The following is a 19,582-nucleotide window of genomic DNA, read 5'->3' as shown; positions in this document are numbered from 1 at the left end:
GACAAGGAGGGAGAACAATAAGAAATAAAATAGAAATATCAATTTGTGACACCACCATGATACAATTCGTTAATATGAGGTGGAAATAGTAATAGGAAAATATGGTATTTTTTGGCGCGAAATAATAGAAAATATAAAAATCAAATCACCGATATAGTTCCGTTAGATATTAATTTTTTACAAGGTATGTCTTTAAGTGTGCGCATTTGAGGGCAACCCTACTCACCTGTTCGGCGTTGATGAACCATGTCAGTCGCGTGGGCAAACTTGAATAGTCCGAGGTGCAGGTGGCGCTCAACAGTTCCTCCATGCGGTACATTGAATTGAAGCTGTCGATCAGCGGGTCACTCTGAGGCAGCGCTGCGAGTGCGAAAAAGGCGAGAATGTTACAAAAATTGAAAGTGGCATTACGTTGAATAGCAGTTCGTGCACAAGTGGATATCGCACTAGTGCAACTTAGATAAAAAAAAAAAACAGTATCGCTAACAACACGCTGTTGCGTGATTTTTCGTGCTGATTTTGCTACTTATTTCCAATCGTTAGTTGTCGATACAATTTCTCTCAACTTATGTGTCTGTGCTTGGTTTGAGTGGCGTTGGGAGCAGGATATGCGTATGGATTCTTACCTGCTACGGTCATGTTGTCTCCTTTTGCCGCCAACTTGAAGTGTGGCGCATCGCCAGATACCTCGCATTCGTATGTGCCCGTTGATTTGGCGCCGACTAAACTTAAATCCACCCGACACGTCGATTCGTTGCAGAAGTACTTGCCATCTTGCACTTGAACGCCAGCGACGGGAAATTTCATATACACCGGATGCATCATTGGCGAGTATCTGAAAGTTCAAATAAAGAATTTTTTACACCCGCAATAGTTCAGTGAAAATTAAAGTTTTTAACACATATGAAACGGGTAATTGTGATACTGGAATTTAGTTTAAAGTTGACTTTTATTAGTCTTTAATATGTCGTATCGTATTGACTCAAGTAACACGGAGAATGACCAGCCCTATATTATAATTGAATGAAATCTGAGATTCATGGAGTTCGAAAGAAAAATGACTATGTGTAGCATTAAGCTTCTTAATTCTTCAAAGAAAACAAACCAGCGTTAAGTTTTCTGGTGTTAAGTGGAATTCGTGGTGCATCAGAGTTGGTCAGGCCCGTTTTGTACTGTATTCAGTGAGGTAATTCAGCTAAGCTGACTTAGCAAATTAGGAGGTGTAACCACTCAATTCTGTTAGGATATCTACAACCAGTATTACGAAAAGAATTATATAAAGTATATGGGGACCAAGAGATCATTTTTGTCCCCAGGTAGAGAGAGACCATGTATTATTTTTCATCGCTGGGCTTTTATTCTAAATCATGATCTTACTTCGACCATTAAGGCTTGATTTAATATCTATAAGCGGCACTAGTTGTGTTAATTTTTATTGGGATATCTTCATAAATGATTCATCTTTTGTAAAAAGAAAATATCTGGTATATCTAAAATATCTTAGAAGTTTGGTCATCTAACTGCCGCGACACTCATTCTCTCATCTTCGTTTACATTCTAATATCGCATATTTTAATGTTTTTTAATTGCTCTTTTTTTCTATTTTAAAATACTTCCTTTAACTCTCACAGCCTTTTTTTCGTATGCTCTAAAGTCAATTAGGGCAATACCGCTTATAACTATGTAGTAATGCATCACATGATACTGTTTGGTAATCTGATACAACTTTGAAGACTGCGATTTTCCGTTTTCAGCACATCTGGGCCCTATTCTGTTTCTCGATTCGTAAATGTATTCTACTCGAAATTCTAATTATGCGAAAGTTGTACCACGCTGTGCCAGAATAAATACGTACAATTTTCGTTTTTGCTTTCTACAACTCAAAAGCTAAAGAACATTTTATTCGAAATCTGGCTTGAAATCCGAAAAATCGAGTTACAGACTATAAAAAAATCCGAATTCGAGTAAATTCTTTTTTCGAATCGACTTACAGAATAGGCCCCCTGATCAAATCTCTGATTTGTATAATAGAAATCTGATAGTTGTCGATACTCATATTAGAATCTTTCTATTTTCTTGTCTGGCCCTCTTATGTTGGTTATTAGTCAGCTAAGTTAGCAGGTGATTTTTTTGCCTTTCCTGCGTCGTGCACTCAGGATATTAATCTGTAGTTGTTTGCTTACTTTCTTTGAGAGGTATATGTTTATTTCTTAGTAATAGTAGCTTTGATTTTTTCCTCTCCAGCTGGAGGGTGTATGATTCAAGCCAAGGCATACACCTAATTTTGTTTTATTCGCACTACTTCTGTGTCTCGGTCGGTGATTACTGCTGCGATCTCCTCCGTGTATCAAACTACATAAGAGTCGTATGACATTTCTTGCTTTATTATAGCGCCATAGCTAATAGATCCTTGAGCTAATCTGATACTTGTCGAGATCTCTTTCTACAATTTTTCTATTACTAACAAGGCTGCTGTGGTGCAAGCTCTAAGGTAATTGGCAAATCTTTTTCTAGAGTGTTAAATTCAACAATCTTGCGCTGTTGAAGGTGTTTTGTACAAAGCTATTCGTTTGTATTTATTGCTTCTACGCTTTGAGACTTCTACATTTTCAATGGCGATCCTTATAGCACCTAAATTTGATCTGCTGGATCGTAAACTGTCTTGGGTAGGGGAAAGTCATCCAGCTTTGTGGATAGTTCCTTCGAGACTTTGTTTAAGTAGTCTTTTATATAGTATTCCTGCTGTGTCATACATGCATACTGAATGGATGTTGATAGCAAGTTGAGATCTCTTTCTTTCTCACTGATTAGTTGTGTCTTCCAAAGTTCAGGAAATATTCCAGCTTCGCGGCGTGCGTTGGTCCAGTGTCATGATGTATCGACAAAATATTTAAATAATATCCAAAATTTATTTCCATAGCCTAATGAAGTCAAAGTATTGACTCAAGTATAAGCAATTATTAAGTAAAAGTTTCAAAATCAATGAGACTCTCTTTTGCGCTGTGAATTGGTCAAAATAAACCGTGGTCGGATGTTTCTAGTCACTTCTTCAGTCGATGGTGTTAGGTTATAATGCTGTAGCGGAAAGATGATATTACAAATGCCAACAGAAAAGAAAACCTTTATTGCATTCGATGTTTGCAATTCAAAGATTTGTTTCATATTCAGCCACTAAAGAATAATATTTTATTATATCACTTTGTCTAAAATTTTTTCAATATACAATATATATATGTTTGGACAAATGGAACGCCAAATTTTTTTTATTATTTTATATTGTACCAAGTATATAAAAGTAAAATATGTACTAACAACAATTCTGGTCTAATTAATTAAGAGAGATACTTAAAAGCTAAATGTTAAGAAATACATTTGCTGCTACTGTTGTCTTACTAGGTCGGAAGGCTTCTTGCGTTTCAACCGGATTTCTCGCCCAGCAGTTTCGATAAGTCTGAAAGCTTCCTCATTAACGTGCTGTCTAAACCTCAGTTCGTGAGACTTTGCTAATTTGGAGATTTCATATACCACTGAACTCACGCCTACATCACGGTGAAGGTCAGCAGATCTAATGTACCAAGAAGCATTAACTAAAGTCCCTAGTACCTTACTTTGAAAGCGCTGAATGCTGGCAATACAGCTTTGACTTGAGCAACCCCATAGTTGGGCTCCGTAGGCCCAAACTGGCTTTAAGACTTGATTATATAATAACAGTTTGTTTTGTATTGATAGCTTGAACTTCCTGCCAATTAGTTGGTAAAGTTTGCCAAAATTCATATCAAGCTCGCGCCTTTTTTGACATGCTCTTTTCAGCGTAGCTTAGCATCTAAGGTGATACCTAGGTACTTAGCACAGTTATAGTGTGGTATAGGAGTGTTATTTATATAAATTGGACAATATGCCGACTTTTTCAAGGTAAAGTCGACATGAATTGATTTGGTGTCGTTTAATTTGATGAGCCACTTAGATGCCCACTTCGTAATTGCGTCGACTGCTGTCTGCACTCGTCGACTAGATACTGAAGTTGACTCTCCAGCTGCTAACAAAGCTGTGTCATCCGCAAATGTCGCTGTCATATAACTAGAATCAGACGGGAGGTCACTGATAAAAAACAAGTAAAGCATTGGCCCCAAAAAGCTTCCCTGGGGAACACCAGCTTCTATCGGTTGCAAGTTCTTGTTTAATGCGGAAGTATCTATCTTTTAAGTACGAAGCAATTATTTCACAAAATTATTTGTATTTCAATTTGAGCAGTAACCCATATGCCAAACTTTGTCAAAAGCTTGAGACACGTCCAAAAGGCCGCCGTACAAACGTTCTTTTTATCGATTGTGTTTTCAACGAAATTAACGCTTCGGTGTACCTGGTCAATTGTTGAATGGTGGTCACAGAAGCCAAATTGATGCGTTGGTATTAGGTTTTTATGAGCGATTATTGGTTTGAGCCTATTTATGAGTACATTCTCAAAGATTTTAGATAAGGCTGGCAGTAGCGAAATTGACCTATACGATGTAACAGCGTGTACTGGCTTACCCGGCTTGGGTATCGTTATGACTTCAGATACTTTCCAAAGCGATGGCACGTGTCTTAGGCATAAAGCACTGTTTATAATGTTTACAAGTTTTTTTATACATATCTTTGGTAAATTGAGTAATATTTCTCCAGTTATTAAATCGTACCCAGGTGCTTTTTTGAGTCTTGTATTCCCGATAAAAAATTTTATTTTCTTTAATAGAAACTATTTTCACAGTTTATCTCATACCCATCGTTATGCGTAAATGTGTTTCTCAAATGATTTGCAAATACGGCAGCTTTCTGTTAGTTCGTTTTGGCCCATGCAGTTTCGTTTAGTTTTAATGGTGCTACATGTTTTATTTGTTTATTAATATTTCTTGCAGCTTTCCAAAGTGAATAGTCGGTGGATTTATCAGCTGTGAGTTTAGCCAGATAAGTTTTGAATGAAAAATTTTTAAACTCTTTAATTTGTGCTCGTTAGTTTCGCTGCACATTTGTTAAGATCAGTTATGAGAGCAGAGGACTTAGTTTGCTGCCATCTCCGTCGAAGCTTGCGCTTTTTATGGATACTTTCTAAGATGTGTTTTGGATATTTGGTACCACTTAGATTCACGCGGGTTTTTTGATATACTCTTCCACCCAGCATTTTGAATTATTTTTGTGAAATCTTCAACCTCACAGTCCAACTCAATACCAGTCGATATGTGTTTCAGCTTTGGGTCGACTTTATTTAATATATTTTTAAATTTATTTCAATTAGTGTGTTTATTGCATAACATTGGCTTGGCGGCCGAAAGAATTGGCTTTTCATATACATAAATTGAGTTTTGGTATTTTATTGATTACACTGTGGAACATTTTTGGGATTATTGTCTGGGGGGTGAGAAATTCCAAGTCAGGGTGATGGTACTAGGTCAGTATAGTAAAACCCTCAAAGGGTTTGGCGTTCGTATGTGCCAGTTTTTTTTATGACCTTTTACATTTTTTCCTTATCTTGATGTTTTTTCGCGAACCACTTGTCCGATTTTGATGAAACAAATTTAGAAAAATTAAGAATTACAATTTCTATTTGTTTGTATTTGTTTTCATTCAAAAAAGTGTCATTTATCGCCTTTTTTATGATTAGCTGTTGTACTGTGTTATAAAGAAGTCCAGAAGGTCTGGCGATTTCTAACTATCTGTAGGCCAATAAGTGGGTCTTCCTGTAGAAACAAAATTGCATCCAACTGCTTGTATAGCTTTGAGAAGTTCTCGACCTTTGGTTGTAGTTAAACGAGATCCCCAATGAGTGTGTCTTGCGTTATAGTCGCCACCAATGATATATGTACCTTCCGTCATATTTTTGTAATAACTTCATAAACGTTTCTATTTTTATATTATGTCTAGGTGGACTATACAGAGCAATAAGATACAATGGGTGATTGTGCAATTTAACTGAAATTGTTGTAGCTTGAATTTCTTCCATCCGGGTTTGCGGGTGTGGTGTGTGATATAATTCATAATTTTTAAATTTTAAAAATGATTGGTTCGTAAAATGCGTTTCAGATAATAGACATATATCAATATTTCTGTCGTGTAGAATAACTTCTAATTCATTCTTACTTTTGGAAAGACCATTAGCGTTCCATAGCATTATTCTCAAAGAGTTACTGTTCATCAATAAATTGTAGATGGTACTCAAGAGCATTAAGCCGCTGATTAAAGGACTTAAATAGTTTCTCTTGCTCATTTAGTTTATCCAAGATTTGGGATAACGGACTAATTTTTTGCATTGCATTTGTATGGCCTTGTTTAGCTATTTGCGCAAATGAAACTTTAGAACCGGAAGGAAGGGATTTTACTTCTCCTGTGTTCACAGCGGGTTTGTTCGTCGGAGCATTGGCATTCTCCTCAACTGAATTTCCATTCTTTTTATCTCTTAGTTTTTGCAGTTCTTTTGCGACGACACAACCACAGTAGCTTGCAGGATGAGAATCGCCGCAGTTGCAACATTTAGCAGGGTCTTTTTCGGCTTTTCGGCATTCAATAGTAGGATGTTTGCCTCCACATTTCACACACCTCGATGGCTTACCACAGAAGTTTTTAGCTTGACAGTTTTTGCACTGTGGAATTAATTTAGATGCTTTAATAGGCTCAACTTTGACAACGGTTTGATCTGGTGAATTTTCTTAATGTCTTCGGTGGCATTAAATACTACTAAAAACATATCTAGCGGTTCTTTAGTCTTCCATTTAGGCTTATTAATTGCATTTATGACCTTAAAACCTTGAGATTTTAGATCATTAAAATGGATTGTGTATCGCATGAGTGGTGTAAATTTTTTATCATTACCGTTATTGGCCTATTATGTTTACTCTCGTAGCTAAACTAAGGTATATTTTCATTAGATAAGTATTTTGTTATTGTGCGATAGTTGTTTGCATCAAAGACATTAAGTTTGTAGGCGCCGTTGCTCAAAAGCTTTATTAAAAAGTTGTTCCTTATTAGATCTCGTATTACAACGTAGTTTATTAAAATCCTCTACGTCGTTAATTATAATAGGAGGTGGGTGGTGGTTTTAGTATCATTGTTGGCCGCCTGCTCTTTATTTTTATTTTTCGAAGGACTGACAATTGTTGGAGAAGTATCACCTTTGTGTTTTTTTGAAGAGCGCTTTTTTTGAGTATCCACTCAGTTTCTTTAAAGTAAACACATTATTTCTTTCTCTCTTTTGTAAACTTTATATATTACATTCAATTTTCTCCTTCTAAAATGGGCTAATTTTTGATTTCTGGCGATTCAAATGAAGTTATAGAAATTTCTTGAAAAAAAGGTAAGCTATCATGTAAATGTTATTATCCACCACTCTGGTAAACACACACATTCGCACATATGAAATTATTGAATCCAAAATGTAGAACCATACATTGATTTGGGATCAACTAAAATATTTACAGAACCACTCTGACCTAGAGAAATGCGTAGTTGGAATTTCGGGCAATTAAAAATAATTAAACGGAATAGCTGAGCAAAATATCTACTTACATCAGCATATTTGCGATGGAGTTTGAAAAGCGAAATATAATCATAACCCACATACACAGACGGAGCACACAAATTAAACTGCTGGTTCCACGTTGTCTCAGTCCCTTTCTAATAAGTCAATAAATTCATAACTCGATAGGTACACATACATATCTATATACATTTAGTATGCGCTTGCTCAAATGTGCGTACTCATTAGGGACCAGTGTCCATTATAAGTCTGCCATGTCCATGTCGGTATGTAGATACATATGTACATATGCAAGTACAGACAGTGGCATGTTTACTACACACTGATTATAATGGACAAGTCTTGTATCATTCACATTAAATCAAATACATATATATATTACATATTTTACAATGTACATATGTCTGTGCTTTCAAATTTAGTTTCTCAAATTGCTAATGAGAAATGTCTGACCCAATGGTTGCATTGGTCTGCTTTTGATACTTCGGAGGTAACTGCAAATAGCAAGTGTTCCGATAGCATTTCATAGTAACGAAGTAAGTCATATGCACAGCATAGCAATGATGTGGTACAGGTATAAAAGAATTTAAAATTAGAATTTGTTGGAAGGTGATAATTTAAAATATATTTTTAGCTTTCATTTAAGGTTAATTTATAGTTCAAAACCCTTCATTTTCTTAGATGTGTTGACGTCCAATTTTAGAGTTGGTGATTTCAAATGGTTGGTGAATGGGGCCCAAAACGAGATGGTGACCGAACCTGATTTTCAAAAGAAAATTATGTTCAGCGGTGAAAAGCACTTTTAACGTACTCATTGCACGCTAATAAATAAAATTGTCGCATTTGGAGAAATGATAATCCACAAGCCATACTTGAGACGCGGTTATATCCTTAAAATGAGCGTCTGAAATTTCATTTGCCATTAGGAAAAGAACAAAAATTCAAAAATCGAATATGAGCGGAGATGACAGCAAGGGGATTAATACACTAGGTGGAAATTCACAGACTCCAGAGGCGCCAAATAAACTCATAGACGAGCCTCGAAATTTGCATGTATCACATCATCAGTAGGTGGTACCATGTGCGCGGCATCTTCCGTAGCCAGTGGATGCTTAAGCTTAGTACGCAGCTCTCAAGAAACGTAAAAACTTCATATAAAAAAACGCTTAAGAAACGGTCCAGAAACGTTCCTGCTATAAAGTTACTTGTGCTAGTACGCAGCTCTCAAAAAATCTAGTACTAATTTTTAATACTTTTTTTCAATAAAATGTGAATATGGCAAACCTGGTTTTGCGAAGAAACATCAAATCAACAATTGTTTCTTGAGGGAAATTCGAAGTAATCGTCAAATTCATCCTAAATTAGTTGAAATCATTATTATAAAGTATATTCCATTTTGAAATGTTGTATAAAACCAACCAATCATCAACAACATTCCTTAAATCTCAATGAAAATATTTGTGTACCATACACATACATACATACGCACAAAGTTTGTTTACTTTGTTTATTCTCTCTTGCTCTTCTAATGTGGATCATTCACAATGCGTAACCAGCTGTCAAACTTACTTCAGAAATAATGTATTTTTTTTCTTGAGCAATTACTTGAGAGCTGCGTACCAACCTTTAAGGTTTAAAGATAGTGAAATATTACGCCTTTTGCAAGGGTAAGACTGAGCGGGAGAGCTGTTCCGTAAAGATGCCAAACTGACATGGCCTACTCTGGAATGGAGGATGCAACGCCTTCGGCTAGGATTCCTATCCAGTAACACTGGGATGAGCCGTCGTTAAATGTGAAGATAGAGGGAGTAGGGACTTACCCTCAACAAAGAGCGCGTTGAGAGTAGACATAGAGGTATTCATATTGCTTTACTCCAGAAAGGCAGTATCTTTTGATGCTGGTCATATGTTGCATACCAAGTTTCATTAAGATATCTAATTTTTTGCTCAACTTACTAGGTGCACGGACGTGCGAATGGACGGACCGATATACAGTCACCCGGATTTCATCTTTTCTCGTTATACTGACCATTTATATATATAACTCTATATCTATCTCGATTAGTTTTAGGTGATACGAACAACCGTTAGGTGAACAAAACTATTAAAGTAGTAAGTAGTAGTAGTAACAGACTGCAAGGGCATCAAGTTTCTTTTTACTTGAATTTTTTTTAACCACTACTTGGTTAAGTCTTATGTTGAGCAAAACACAGGACCATATCATTCTCGAGCTCCGTAAAAAAACTCGTGGGTTTTCTAAATAATAAAATAAGATGAAGGGGGAATATTGAAAACAGGGCTCCAAACGAATTACAATGCTTTTACCTAATCTATTCAAACAAAGGCCATTGGAGCCAATATAGGCGTTATTACGGGCATGTTATAATACTTGATCTTGTGACCCGTAAAGAATGTATCGACAACCCAAATAATGAGAAGTCAACTTCAAACTAAGTGACTGGAGATCTGTCTATTAGAAACGCCAAAACCAAGTTTCATTGCGTAAGACTATGTAAACCGGCATTACTTGGACTTTCAGTACAAAACTCTCTCAAACTGGAATAGTTAATAAATAAGAAGACAACTTGATCAGCTCCTTCAAAAGTTGCTTGAAGCAATGGACTTAGTGTTAATGGCCGACCGACCACAAAGCTATGCTATGAGAGGTATGGAACATTACGGTGGTCATCACAAAATATCTACCCCACTTTCAGAAACTTGGTAAAATAGAATTAGTAACGCTAGATGATGGGATACTAGACCTCTGTGAATGTCTTCAGTATCTCGCGACACACATTGTTTCAAATTTGCAGATGTCTCTTTTGAATGCCTTTGACTTCTAATAACGTCATTTAATTACATTTGAAAGAAGTCATCCAAAAGTCTATTGGTTTCTTTTAAAACAGGAACTCCGCGCCATATATTATATTTGGAATATATGGTGCAATGAAACATGTGAAATTCAGTTCTACATCAAATGACGGCAATAAGAAACCACAGTCCAAGGTCCCATTCAATCGGTTTAGTGGGATTCCATTAGGAGATATGCTTGCTCGTTGATGAATAAATTCATAATGTGAAATGTAGAAAACCGTAGCGATTAAGATATTATCATTCTAATTAGCTGCTTTACAGAAATTTGAAACTAATAATTTTTGCTGCAATTCGCGAGTGAAAGCAATTGCATGTTAGTTTGCTAAATAGAAATTACCGCATGTTGTAGAGGAAAATAATTTTGAAACTCGGCGCAAACGAATTTTAGTGAATAGATAGATCGCAGATATTGCTGCAGCTGCCCACCAATATGATGATTGCATTGCTACCATTTTGCCCGTGCGTGGCTGCATTTCCAATTGAATTACGCACTAGCAGGTGGTATACTAAGTTTATAAATATGTATATGTACTTGTATCAGCACATCTATAAAGGAGTTTACACAATGTAACAGATTAACAATTTAACAGATTACCGTCAAGTTTGGTTACGTATACGTCATGGGCGGCAGCTGAGAAAATTTAAATGCTGCAACAATTGCCGGTATTTTTTGCCATTTTGTGTATATTTTCAACATTTACATATCACAATCGCTTACCTGAAAAATTCCTGCTTATCCTTGTACCATTTTACGGAATTCAACGTATGTCCGCTCATATCATAACTGCAGGATAACGTGACATTATCGCGAAAATCAACAATTTCCGGAACATTGATGTCAGTAACAAAGAGGCAGGAAATTCGATGAAAATCTGAAAGATAATATGTAAATAAAAATGCTCAATGAAATGAAATAAAGAAATTTACATTTTAAGCCTGAACATGTGTATGTGAAAATACACAAATAATATGTACAATATATGTATATGAGTGTGTTATACGTATATTATATACGTAAGTTAGAACACTTATTGTACCTAAGTAAACGTGTAAAATTTAATAAAAAATATATATTTTTTATACCCTACTCTCTAGACACGTATGTATTGATGTGTGTATACATATGTACAATGTCTGTTGTGGGAAAATATGCTGCCACTCTAGTTTAGCAATACATTACTAAATTGTTAAATTATCGTTTTTTCTTTAGAAACAATTCAATACTCAATAAGAGCACATAAATCATATACTTTTTCAATCATCATCCAAATTTATTTTATCGCCTTCAAAGTAACATTCATTTGAAGCGATGTACATGTGTCAGCGCATCTTCCAATCGTCAAAACATTTTTTATAGGCACTTTCCGGGATGGCCTTCAGCTGTCACGTCTTCAACTAACTCAAAATGGTTTTCCCGGAGCGGTTCTTTGAGTTAAAAGAATAGCCAGAAATCATATGGAGCTAAATTAGCTGAATACGGTGCTTGCCCAAAATTTTTGTTGAGTGTTCGGCCAAAATTTAACACAAATACGTTAAAAAGTTTTGTAAAATTCGACAAACACTACTGCGGTCGACTGACATACACAGCCAGCTGCTGAAAGCACACTGGTTGACAGATCGCGCTTAGTTTTGGCATCATAATTAGGGACAGTTGTACCAACCTAGGAAAAATAGTTTACATGTCTTTCACATAAGCGGGAGATGAGAGGGGGAAATGAAGAACTCCCGATACTTTCTTGACTCTTTATGACTCACACACTGGCCGACAAATGTGGCGGGGGCTGGGTCAGGTTTTAGCTGAAATTTATCCATTTTAGGCATGAGGAAAAACTGTCATGATTAAAACGCCCTCTCCATATTTCATCAATATAACTCAAATAGTGGCCGATATATCTAGCATAGTCACCTAGAAGTTCGAAAATCTTTATATGAGGTATATGAAGGCTCAGGGAAGTATAGGCCCGATTTGACCAATTTTTGACATACAGACATATCATTGGGCTAAACCTGATTTTAAATTATATATCTCACACATTGAAAGATATTTTCCAAAAGTCAACTTGATATTGAACTTGATTTTGGTTGGACTATCATCAAGATATCTCAATTTTTACTCAAGTTACAGCTGGCACGAACAGACGGACGGACGGAGAGATAGACAGTCAACCGGATTTAAATTTTTTTTCCTCATTTATATATACATATATATCCCTATATCTATCTCGATTAGTTTCAGGTGATACGTACAACTTAATACTCTGTAGCAACTGCTTCACCAAAGCTATAATACCTTTCACAGGCACATTTCTTATAGAACAAACGATCCTTATTTTGATTATGAAAGTTTAGTTTGTATGACTGCTTTAAGCTATAGTGATCCAATCTGAGCAATTTCATCGAAGATTATACAGTTGTTACGAAAAGTAATCTATGCCAAATTTTACCCTCGCAAAATACAAAAGCTTTCAATACAAGGAGTAGTTACTGATCGTTCTGTTTGTATGACTTTATCTGCAATAGTGGTCCATTCTAAGCATATCCGAATATTGTACCATTACTATGAACAATAAGCCATGCCAAACTTTATGAAGACATCGCGTCAAATAAAAAAGTGTTCAATAGAAGAACATGGATTTTGATCGATCAGTTTGTATCGCGGCAACTCTTCGATGAGAAAAGAATAATACATAAAATATCGTGAATCGTGGACTAGTTCGAGTATATGCTCATCATTTATATATAATATATATATATATATATGTATATATTTGTATATTACTGTCTCCGCGTTTCCTTCTTACACATTTCCTATAAAACTTAATACATATACCATGTTCAGGGTATAAAACCTCAATATTATCCAGCATTTATTTTGTCACGCACTGTAATACGAGTATAAAAGCAAAGGCTTATATTAAGCACCGAAATGCTTAAACTGGTGCGCGCACATACATACTTACACATGTAGGTGTGATATTTGTTTCGATAACTTTAAAGTGAAATGTGAAAACGCCATGCATGGGGCCTACGTGCATAAAATTTATAAATATGTGTACATACATATGTACACTCAAACCCGTTGTGTATTTGCTGAAGGACTTGTAGGCGTTGTAAAGTTGTGCAAAAGCAAATAACTGTCGTAAAATCAATTTGCATTTTTTACATGGCATAAATAAAGTGCACTTTATAGGCCAACGTGTGGCCGTGTTGAATTCACAGCATATATTTCATTTTACTTTCGGGAAAGTTTTCGGTTTTGGGTAAATTACGGTAGAAAATATTTTAAAGATGTTCAGTTCATTCAGTCACTTCTACTGATGTTTTATGTAAGAATATGTGGTGAGTTTCCTTAGCAGATTTAAATTGAAATGTATTTACTTTTATGGGTTAGACACAGTAGAACAATAATCAGGGACGGTAGGATGGTTTTGCAATTTAAGTAAAAGGGTATAACCTTGTTTTATGAAAACCATTAACAGACTACTGTTTATAAAAATCAAAGAAGCCGGACTCTGCCCAAGGCATGCGTAACACCGAAACTGAACCAAACTTTCACATTGAGTCTTGAGTTACTATGCGCTTTTCAACACTGATAACAATTATAAATCTGCAAGATATAGACTTGATAACCAACCTATGTAAAGTTTTGCGATATTCGCTTCATTAATTTAAGCTACCTTAAGCAATGTCTGAGGTATACCACACTCGCTGAAAAGTCTTTGAGGTGAAAATTTGAGTTTACAATAATTTCGAAGTTCAATCAATCTAGTAAAGTTAAATTCTTTAGGGATTGTTTTGTCATTATCGAGGTAGTCGATGAAAATAATTATCTGTGGGTCCCAAAGAATACTAGTTAAATCCCTACCGGTCGACTTTTTTGGTTTTCAGATGGGCAAACGATATGACTTAGTATGTGTACCTAACGAGTTTTTCAATAGGGACGCTACAAAAGTAGATCGATAAGGACAACAAATGACGTGATATTTTTTTCGCTATTTTACATTTTTATTCAGTAAGGTTTCATACATTTTATCATGGAGAGATATACGATAAAATAATAAGTCGAGCACTAGGTTCAATTTATGACCCTGTCAAACCAACAATTAAGCGTTTAGTGGAAAATTTTGAACCTACGGACACAGAAGAAAAGGTTTCCGAGCCAGTGAGACAAAAAAGTGCCCGTAGTGTCGAGAATATTGCTGCCGCTTCCATTGAGGAAGACCCAAATCAGTCTCTCACACGTCGCTCTCGAGCGTTTGGCATCTCTGTGACGTTGCTATGGCGAATTTTGCGAAAAGAAGTAGCCTGCATTCTTACAAGATCATTTCAAAGATTTTATAGAAAATTGTATGTTCTAAAAAAAGGTCTCCAACGCTTTTTTCGTAAACCTCAAAGTTTAAAAGATACTAACGGGTAAAATTTGATTATTTTAAAGAAAAATATTATTTTCTTTTGTATATTGTATAACGCAATGACAAAAAAAATATTATAAATCCTAAAACATCTAGTTTTTAAGGGAGTTTACTGAATTTTTGATTTCAGCAAGATATTTGTTATGAAAATTAAGATTTTTTTTGAACTTCTGGTTCTAGGTTCTGTTAAAAGAATTTAATGACTTATAATTACTACTTTTCATTCGCTTAAGAGCACACAAGCTTTGAGATCCCATAAGGAAAGTCAAAGGATTTCAAATGCAACTATTCTCAAACTCTCACTCGATCTCCTGCCAAATAAATTCACCAACAAACTTGACTATATTGTTTAAAATATTATTAAAAAAAATCATCTTTTTATTAAAAATACCTTCTTTTTGGTAAAACTTTTGTTATCACAAAATGTTGTTGTTGCTTTTATCGAGGTTGCAAGTTATTTTCAGCTCACATGCAATATATTTGTTCGTGCCCGTGCGACCAAGAAAACGTGCTTCAAGTAACAAACACACTATAAATATTTCAAAGTCTAATGTAAAATGTAAATACGAAACGATAAAGGAGAAAAATTTCCAACACAGAAAAAATTAAATAGAATATTCAACAGCGACATGAGCATGTTGTAATAAAATCAACGAAGAGCAGAAAGGCAAAAATATTTTTTGAAATTTTCAAATGTGTAAAATATATAACGGGTGATTTTTTTGAGGTTAGGATTTTCATGCATTAGTATTTGACAGATCACGTGGGATTTCAGACATGGTGTCAAAGAGAAAGATGCTCAGTATGCTTTGACATTTCATCATGAATAGACTTACTAACGAGCAACGCTTGCAAATCATTGAATTTTATTACCAAAATCAGTGTTCGGTTCGAAATGTGTTTCGCGCTTTACGTCCGACAAATTTTGTTCAGCGATGAGGCTCATTTCTGGTTGAATGGCTACGTAAATAAGCAAAATTGCCGCATTTGGGGTGAAGAGCAACCAGAAGCCGTTCAAGAACTGCCCATGCATCCCGAAAAATGCACTGTTTGGTGTGGTTTGTACGCTGGTGGAATCATTGGACCGTATTTTTTCAAAGATGCTGTTGGACGCAACGTTACGGTGAATGGCGATCGCTATCGTTCGATGCTAACAAACTTTTTGTAGCCAAAAATGGAAGAACTGAACTTGGTTGACATGTGGTTTCAACAAGATGGCGCTACATGCCACACAGCTCGCGATTCTATGGCCATTTTGAGGGAAAACTTCGGACAACAATTCATCTCAAGAAATGGACCCGTAAGTTGGCCACCAAGATCATGCGATTTAACGCCTTTAGACTATTTTTTGTGGGGCTACGTCAAGTCTAAAGTCTACAGAAATAAGCCAGCAACTATTCCAGCTTTGGAAGACAACATTTCCGAAGAAATTCGGGCTATTCCGGCCGAAATGCTCGAAAAAGTTGCCCAAAATTGGACTTTCCGAATGGACCACCTAAGACGCAGCCGCGGTCAACATTTAAATGAAATTATCTTCAAAAAGTAAATGTCATGAACCAATCTAACGTTTCAAATAAAGAACCGATGAGATTTTGCAAATTTTATGCGTTTTTTTTAAAAAAAAGTTATCAAGCTCTTAAAAAATCACCCTTTATTTACACACATACATATAAAGACTATGCATGTCAAATCAAAAACAAAAACAAGTAAGGAAGGGCTAAGTTCGGGTGTCACCGAACATTTTATACTCTCGCATGATAAAGTGATAATCGAGATTTCATTATCCGTCATTTACATATTTGTTTATTTTGGTTCATAATGTATATATTGTATTATACAGAGAAGGAATCAGATGGAATTCAAAATAGCGTTATATCGGAAGAAGGCGTGGTTGTGAACCGATTTCGCCCATATTTCGTACATATCATCAGGGTGTTAAGAAAATATTATATACCATATTTCATTGAGATCGGTCGAGTACTTCCTGAGATATGGTTTTTGGTTCATAAGTGGGCGACGCCACGCCCATTTTCAATTTTTAAAAAAAGCCTGGGTGCAGCTTCCTTCTGCCATTTTTTCCGTAAAATTTTGTGTTTCTGACGTTTTTTGTTAGTCGGTTAACGCACTTTTAGTGATTTTCAACATAACCTTTGTATGGGAGGTGGCCGTGGATTTTATCCGATTTCTTCCATTTTTGAACTGTATATGGAAATACCTAAAGGAAACGACTCTGTAGAGTTTGGTTGACATAGCTATAGTAGTTTCCGAGATATGTACAAAAAACTTAGTAGGGGGCGGGGCCACGCCCACTTTTCCAAAAAAATTACTTCCAAATATGCCCCTCCCTAATGCGATGGTTTGTGCCAAATTTCACTTTAATATCTTTATTTATGGCTTAGTTATGACACTTTATAGGTTTTCGGTTTCCGCCATTTTGTGGGCGTGGCAGTGGGCCGATTTTGCCCATCTTCGAACTTAACCTTCTTATAGAGCCAAGAAATACGTGTACCAAGTTTCATCATGATATCTCAATTTTTACTCAAGTTACAGCTTGCACGGACGGACGGACGGACAGACAGACATCCGGATTTCAACTGTACTCGTCACCCTGATCACTTTGGTATATATAACCCTATATCTGACTCTTTTAGTTTTAGGACTTACAAACAACCGTTATGTGAACAAAACTATAATACTCTCTTTAGCAACTTTGTTGCGAGAGTATAACAAAGAAACAAATGAACTATCAAAATAGTGTCAGTCCACATAGAAACGTACGCACATTTGCAGAGAGTAACAAAACGCTGCACAGAAACGTGAGCGTGACACGAATATCAGCTAGTGATGAAATGCTTCGGATAAGCCAAAATTACACAGAGCCCACATATACACTGATAATGCAGTCAGTATGCACTAACACGCCGGCATGACTTGTTACGGCAATAAATTGTTGCTATTTCGGATAGATAGAAGAGCATATATGTATATTTTGGGTCACCGCATATTTATTTGCATAGATAAGGAAGATAATAAAGACGAAACGAGCAAACCCTACCACAAGTGCAGCACAAACACAAATACAAGCAAATGAATTGCACATGCAGAGAAAGGTATAGAGTTGCAGGTGTTTGTGTTACTAAAAGAGCTTTTGCATATTTGTTTTGTGTATGTGCGGGGGTGTGTGTGCGTGTGAAAGTTAAACATATGTAGTTGTGCATAAATAATGCAATATATTTCGCACAAATTCTGTCGTTTTAAATTGTAGCAAGTAGGAAAATTCGTGACTGAAGACTGTTACTGAGAGCTACAAACGCAGAGAGCATTGAAAGAGGTTTCATAAAAACATATGTTTTAAAAAAGGTCAAAATGTGAAGATTTTGTCTAAAAAAATTATTTTATGTGTGGGAGACAAAGGCGTTGCCTGTCCTGGCTAGTTCATCTACGTCACAGTTACTAGGGATATCAGAATATCTTGGACACAAGGCAGGTTTATTGTGAAACAGGCTCTTAGATCCATTAAGAGATTATTTCACTATCTAAGATGATAACCTAGGAAAAACTCCGTGACTTTGGGTAGGTTTTGTTTATTTCAGAGTGCCCCTTATACGAGACGAGTAATATGTAGAGATCCTTCAATCTAAGAGCTAACTTCGGTGCCAGTTGCATACATAAAAAGTCTGTTGGTAGTAGCATACATATTTGTATTGTCTTATTTTGAAAATCTTAGCTACTCCTTGTTAAAGATCTTAAAGTTATGAAAGAAGTATTTCTGCACCAAAGCAAGAAAACAACCTGACACATTTGCCTTGGCGTCAGCGAAGCATTGCATTGCAGTTAGTACCAATCAATTTAATCAGCTGGTATAATGTGTTCGAATTTTAAAGGCTTAGAGAATTGAAAAAGCTATAATTCTACAGTTCTTGGAACTTATGTACATATATGACACTTATAAAGGGAAAAACATTTCAATATTCCTTTTTTAAGAAAAATCACAGAAAATTAAAATTTAATGGGGAATGTTTACTATCATTCGAAAGAATATTGTCTAGTTTTTTTTTGGAAGATTATATAGTATCTTTCAAATGTTGGCCGTTACTGTTGGTTGAGTCCAATTTTCGTTTATTCGTTCGACCATTTTGACTAGTAGCTGGCGAATGACACGCGTCGAGGCGGGATTGTCCACATAGACTTTAAACTTTACATATCTTCACAAGAAAAAGTCTAACGATGTGATATCACACGTTCTTGGCGGCAAACCGACTGCCCCAAAACGTGAGATTATCTGCTCTCCGATGTGTTCTCTCAAAAAATTTATTGGTTGATGCGATGTATGGCGGTGTGGCGTCGTCTTGTTGAAACCAAATGTCGCCGAGATCACGAGCTTCAATTTCAGGCATCCAATATTCCAGTTTCATGGCATGGTCAGATAAAGGTCACCATTAACGGTTATGTTCTCACCGAAGTAATTTTTGAAGAAATATGGTTCGATGATTCCACCGACACATAAACTACAACAAACCGTTTTTTTTTTCTGGATGAAATCTCTTGAATTTTTCAGGTTACTTTTCGTCCCAAATGCGGCAATCTTGTTTATTTGCATACCCATTGAGCCAGAAATGGGAATCACCGCTGAAGAAAGTTTGGCACGAGAACATCAGATTTTCTTAGAACATTTTTAGAGGCCATAGAGAATAGCACTTTTGCTTAGGAGAGTCGGGCGACTTCCGTTCTTGCACAAGCTGTATTTTATATGCTTTTAATTTAAGATCTCGACGTAAAATGCTCCAAG

The 19,582-nt window shown here is 35.9% G+C and overlaps 1 protein-coding gene across 2 annotated transcripts in view; it reads right to left on the bottom strand.

The window, feature by feature from the left end:
* The window catches only part of LOC105232926 (uncharacterized), a 41,549-nt gene that overhangs the window by 8,198 nt on the left and 13,769 nt on the right, over nucleotides 1-19,582 (bottom strand). For both annotated transcript variants that reach the window (XM_049450598.1, XM_049450597.1), the window contains exons 3-5: nucleotides 11,100-11,253; nucleotides 627-835; nucleotides 227-360 (exon numbers count right to left, since the gene is read on the bottom strand). In XM_049450598.1, coding sequence (XP_049306555.1) covers nucleotides 227-360; nucleotides 627-835; nucleotides 11,100-11,253 — 497 coding nt within the window. The remainder of the gene's footprint in view (nucleotides 1-226; nucleotides 361-626; nucleotides 836-11,099; nucleotides 11,254-19,582) is intronic.

This window comes from Bactrocera dorsalis, chromosome 2, assembly GCF_023373825.1.
Source record: "Bactrocera dorsalis isolate Fly_Bdor chromosome 2, ASM2337382v1, whole genome shotgun sequence".
In the NCBI taxonomy this organism is placed as follows: Eukaryota; Metazoa; Arthropoda; class Insecta; order Diptera; family Tephritidae; genus Bactrocera; species Bactrocera dorsalis.
Note: the sequence above shows the minus strand (reverse complement) of the source record. Positions and strands in the feature narration are given on the sequence as shown.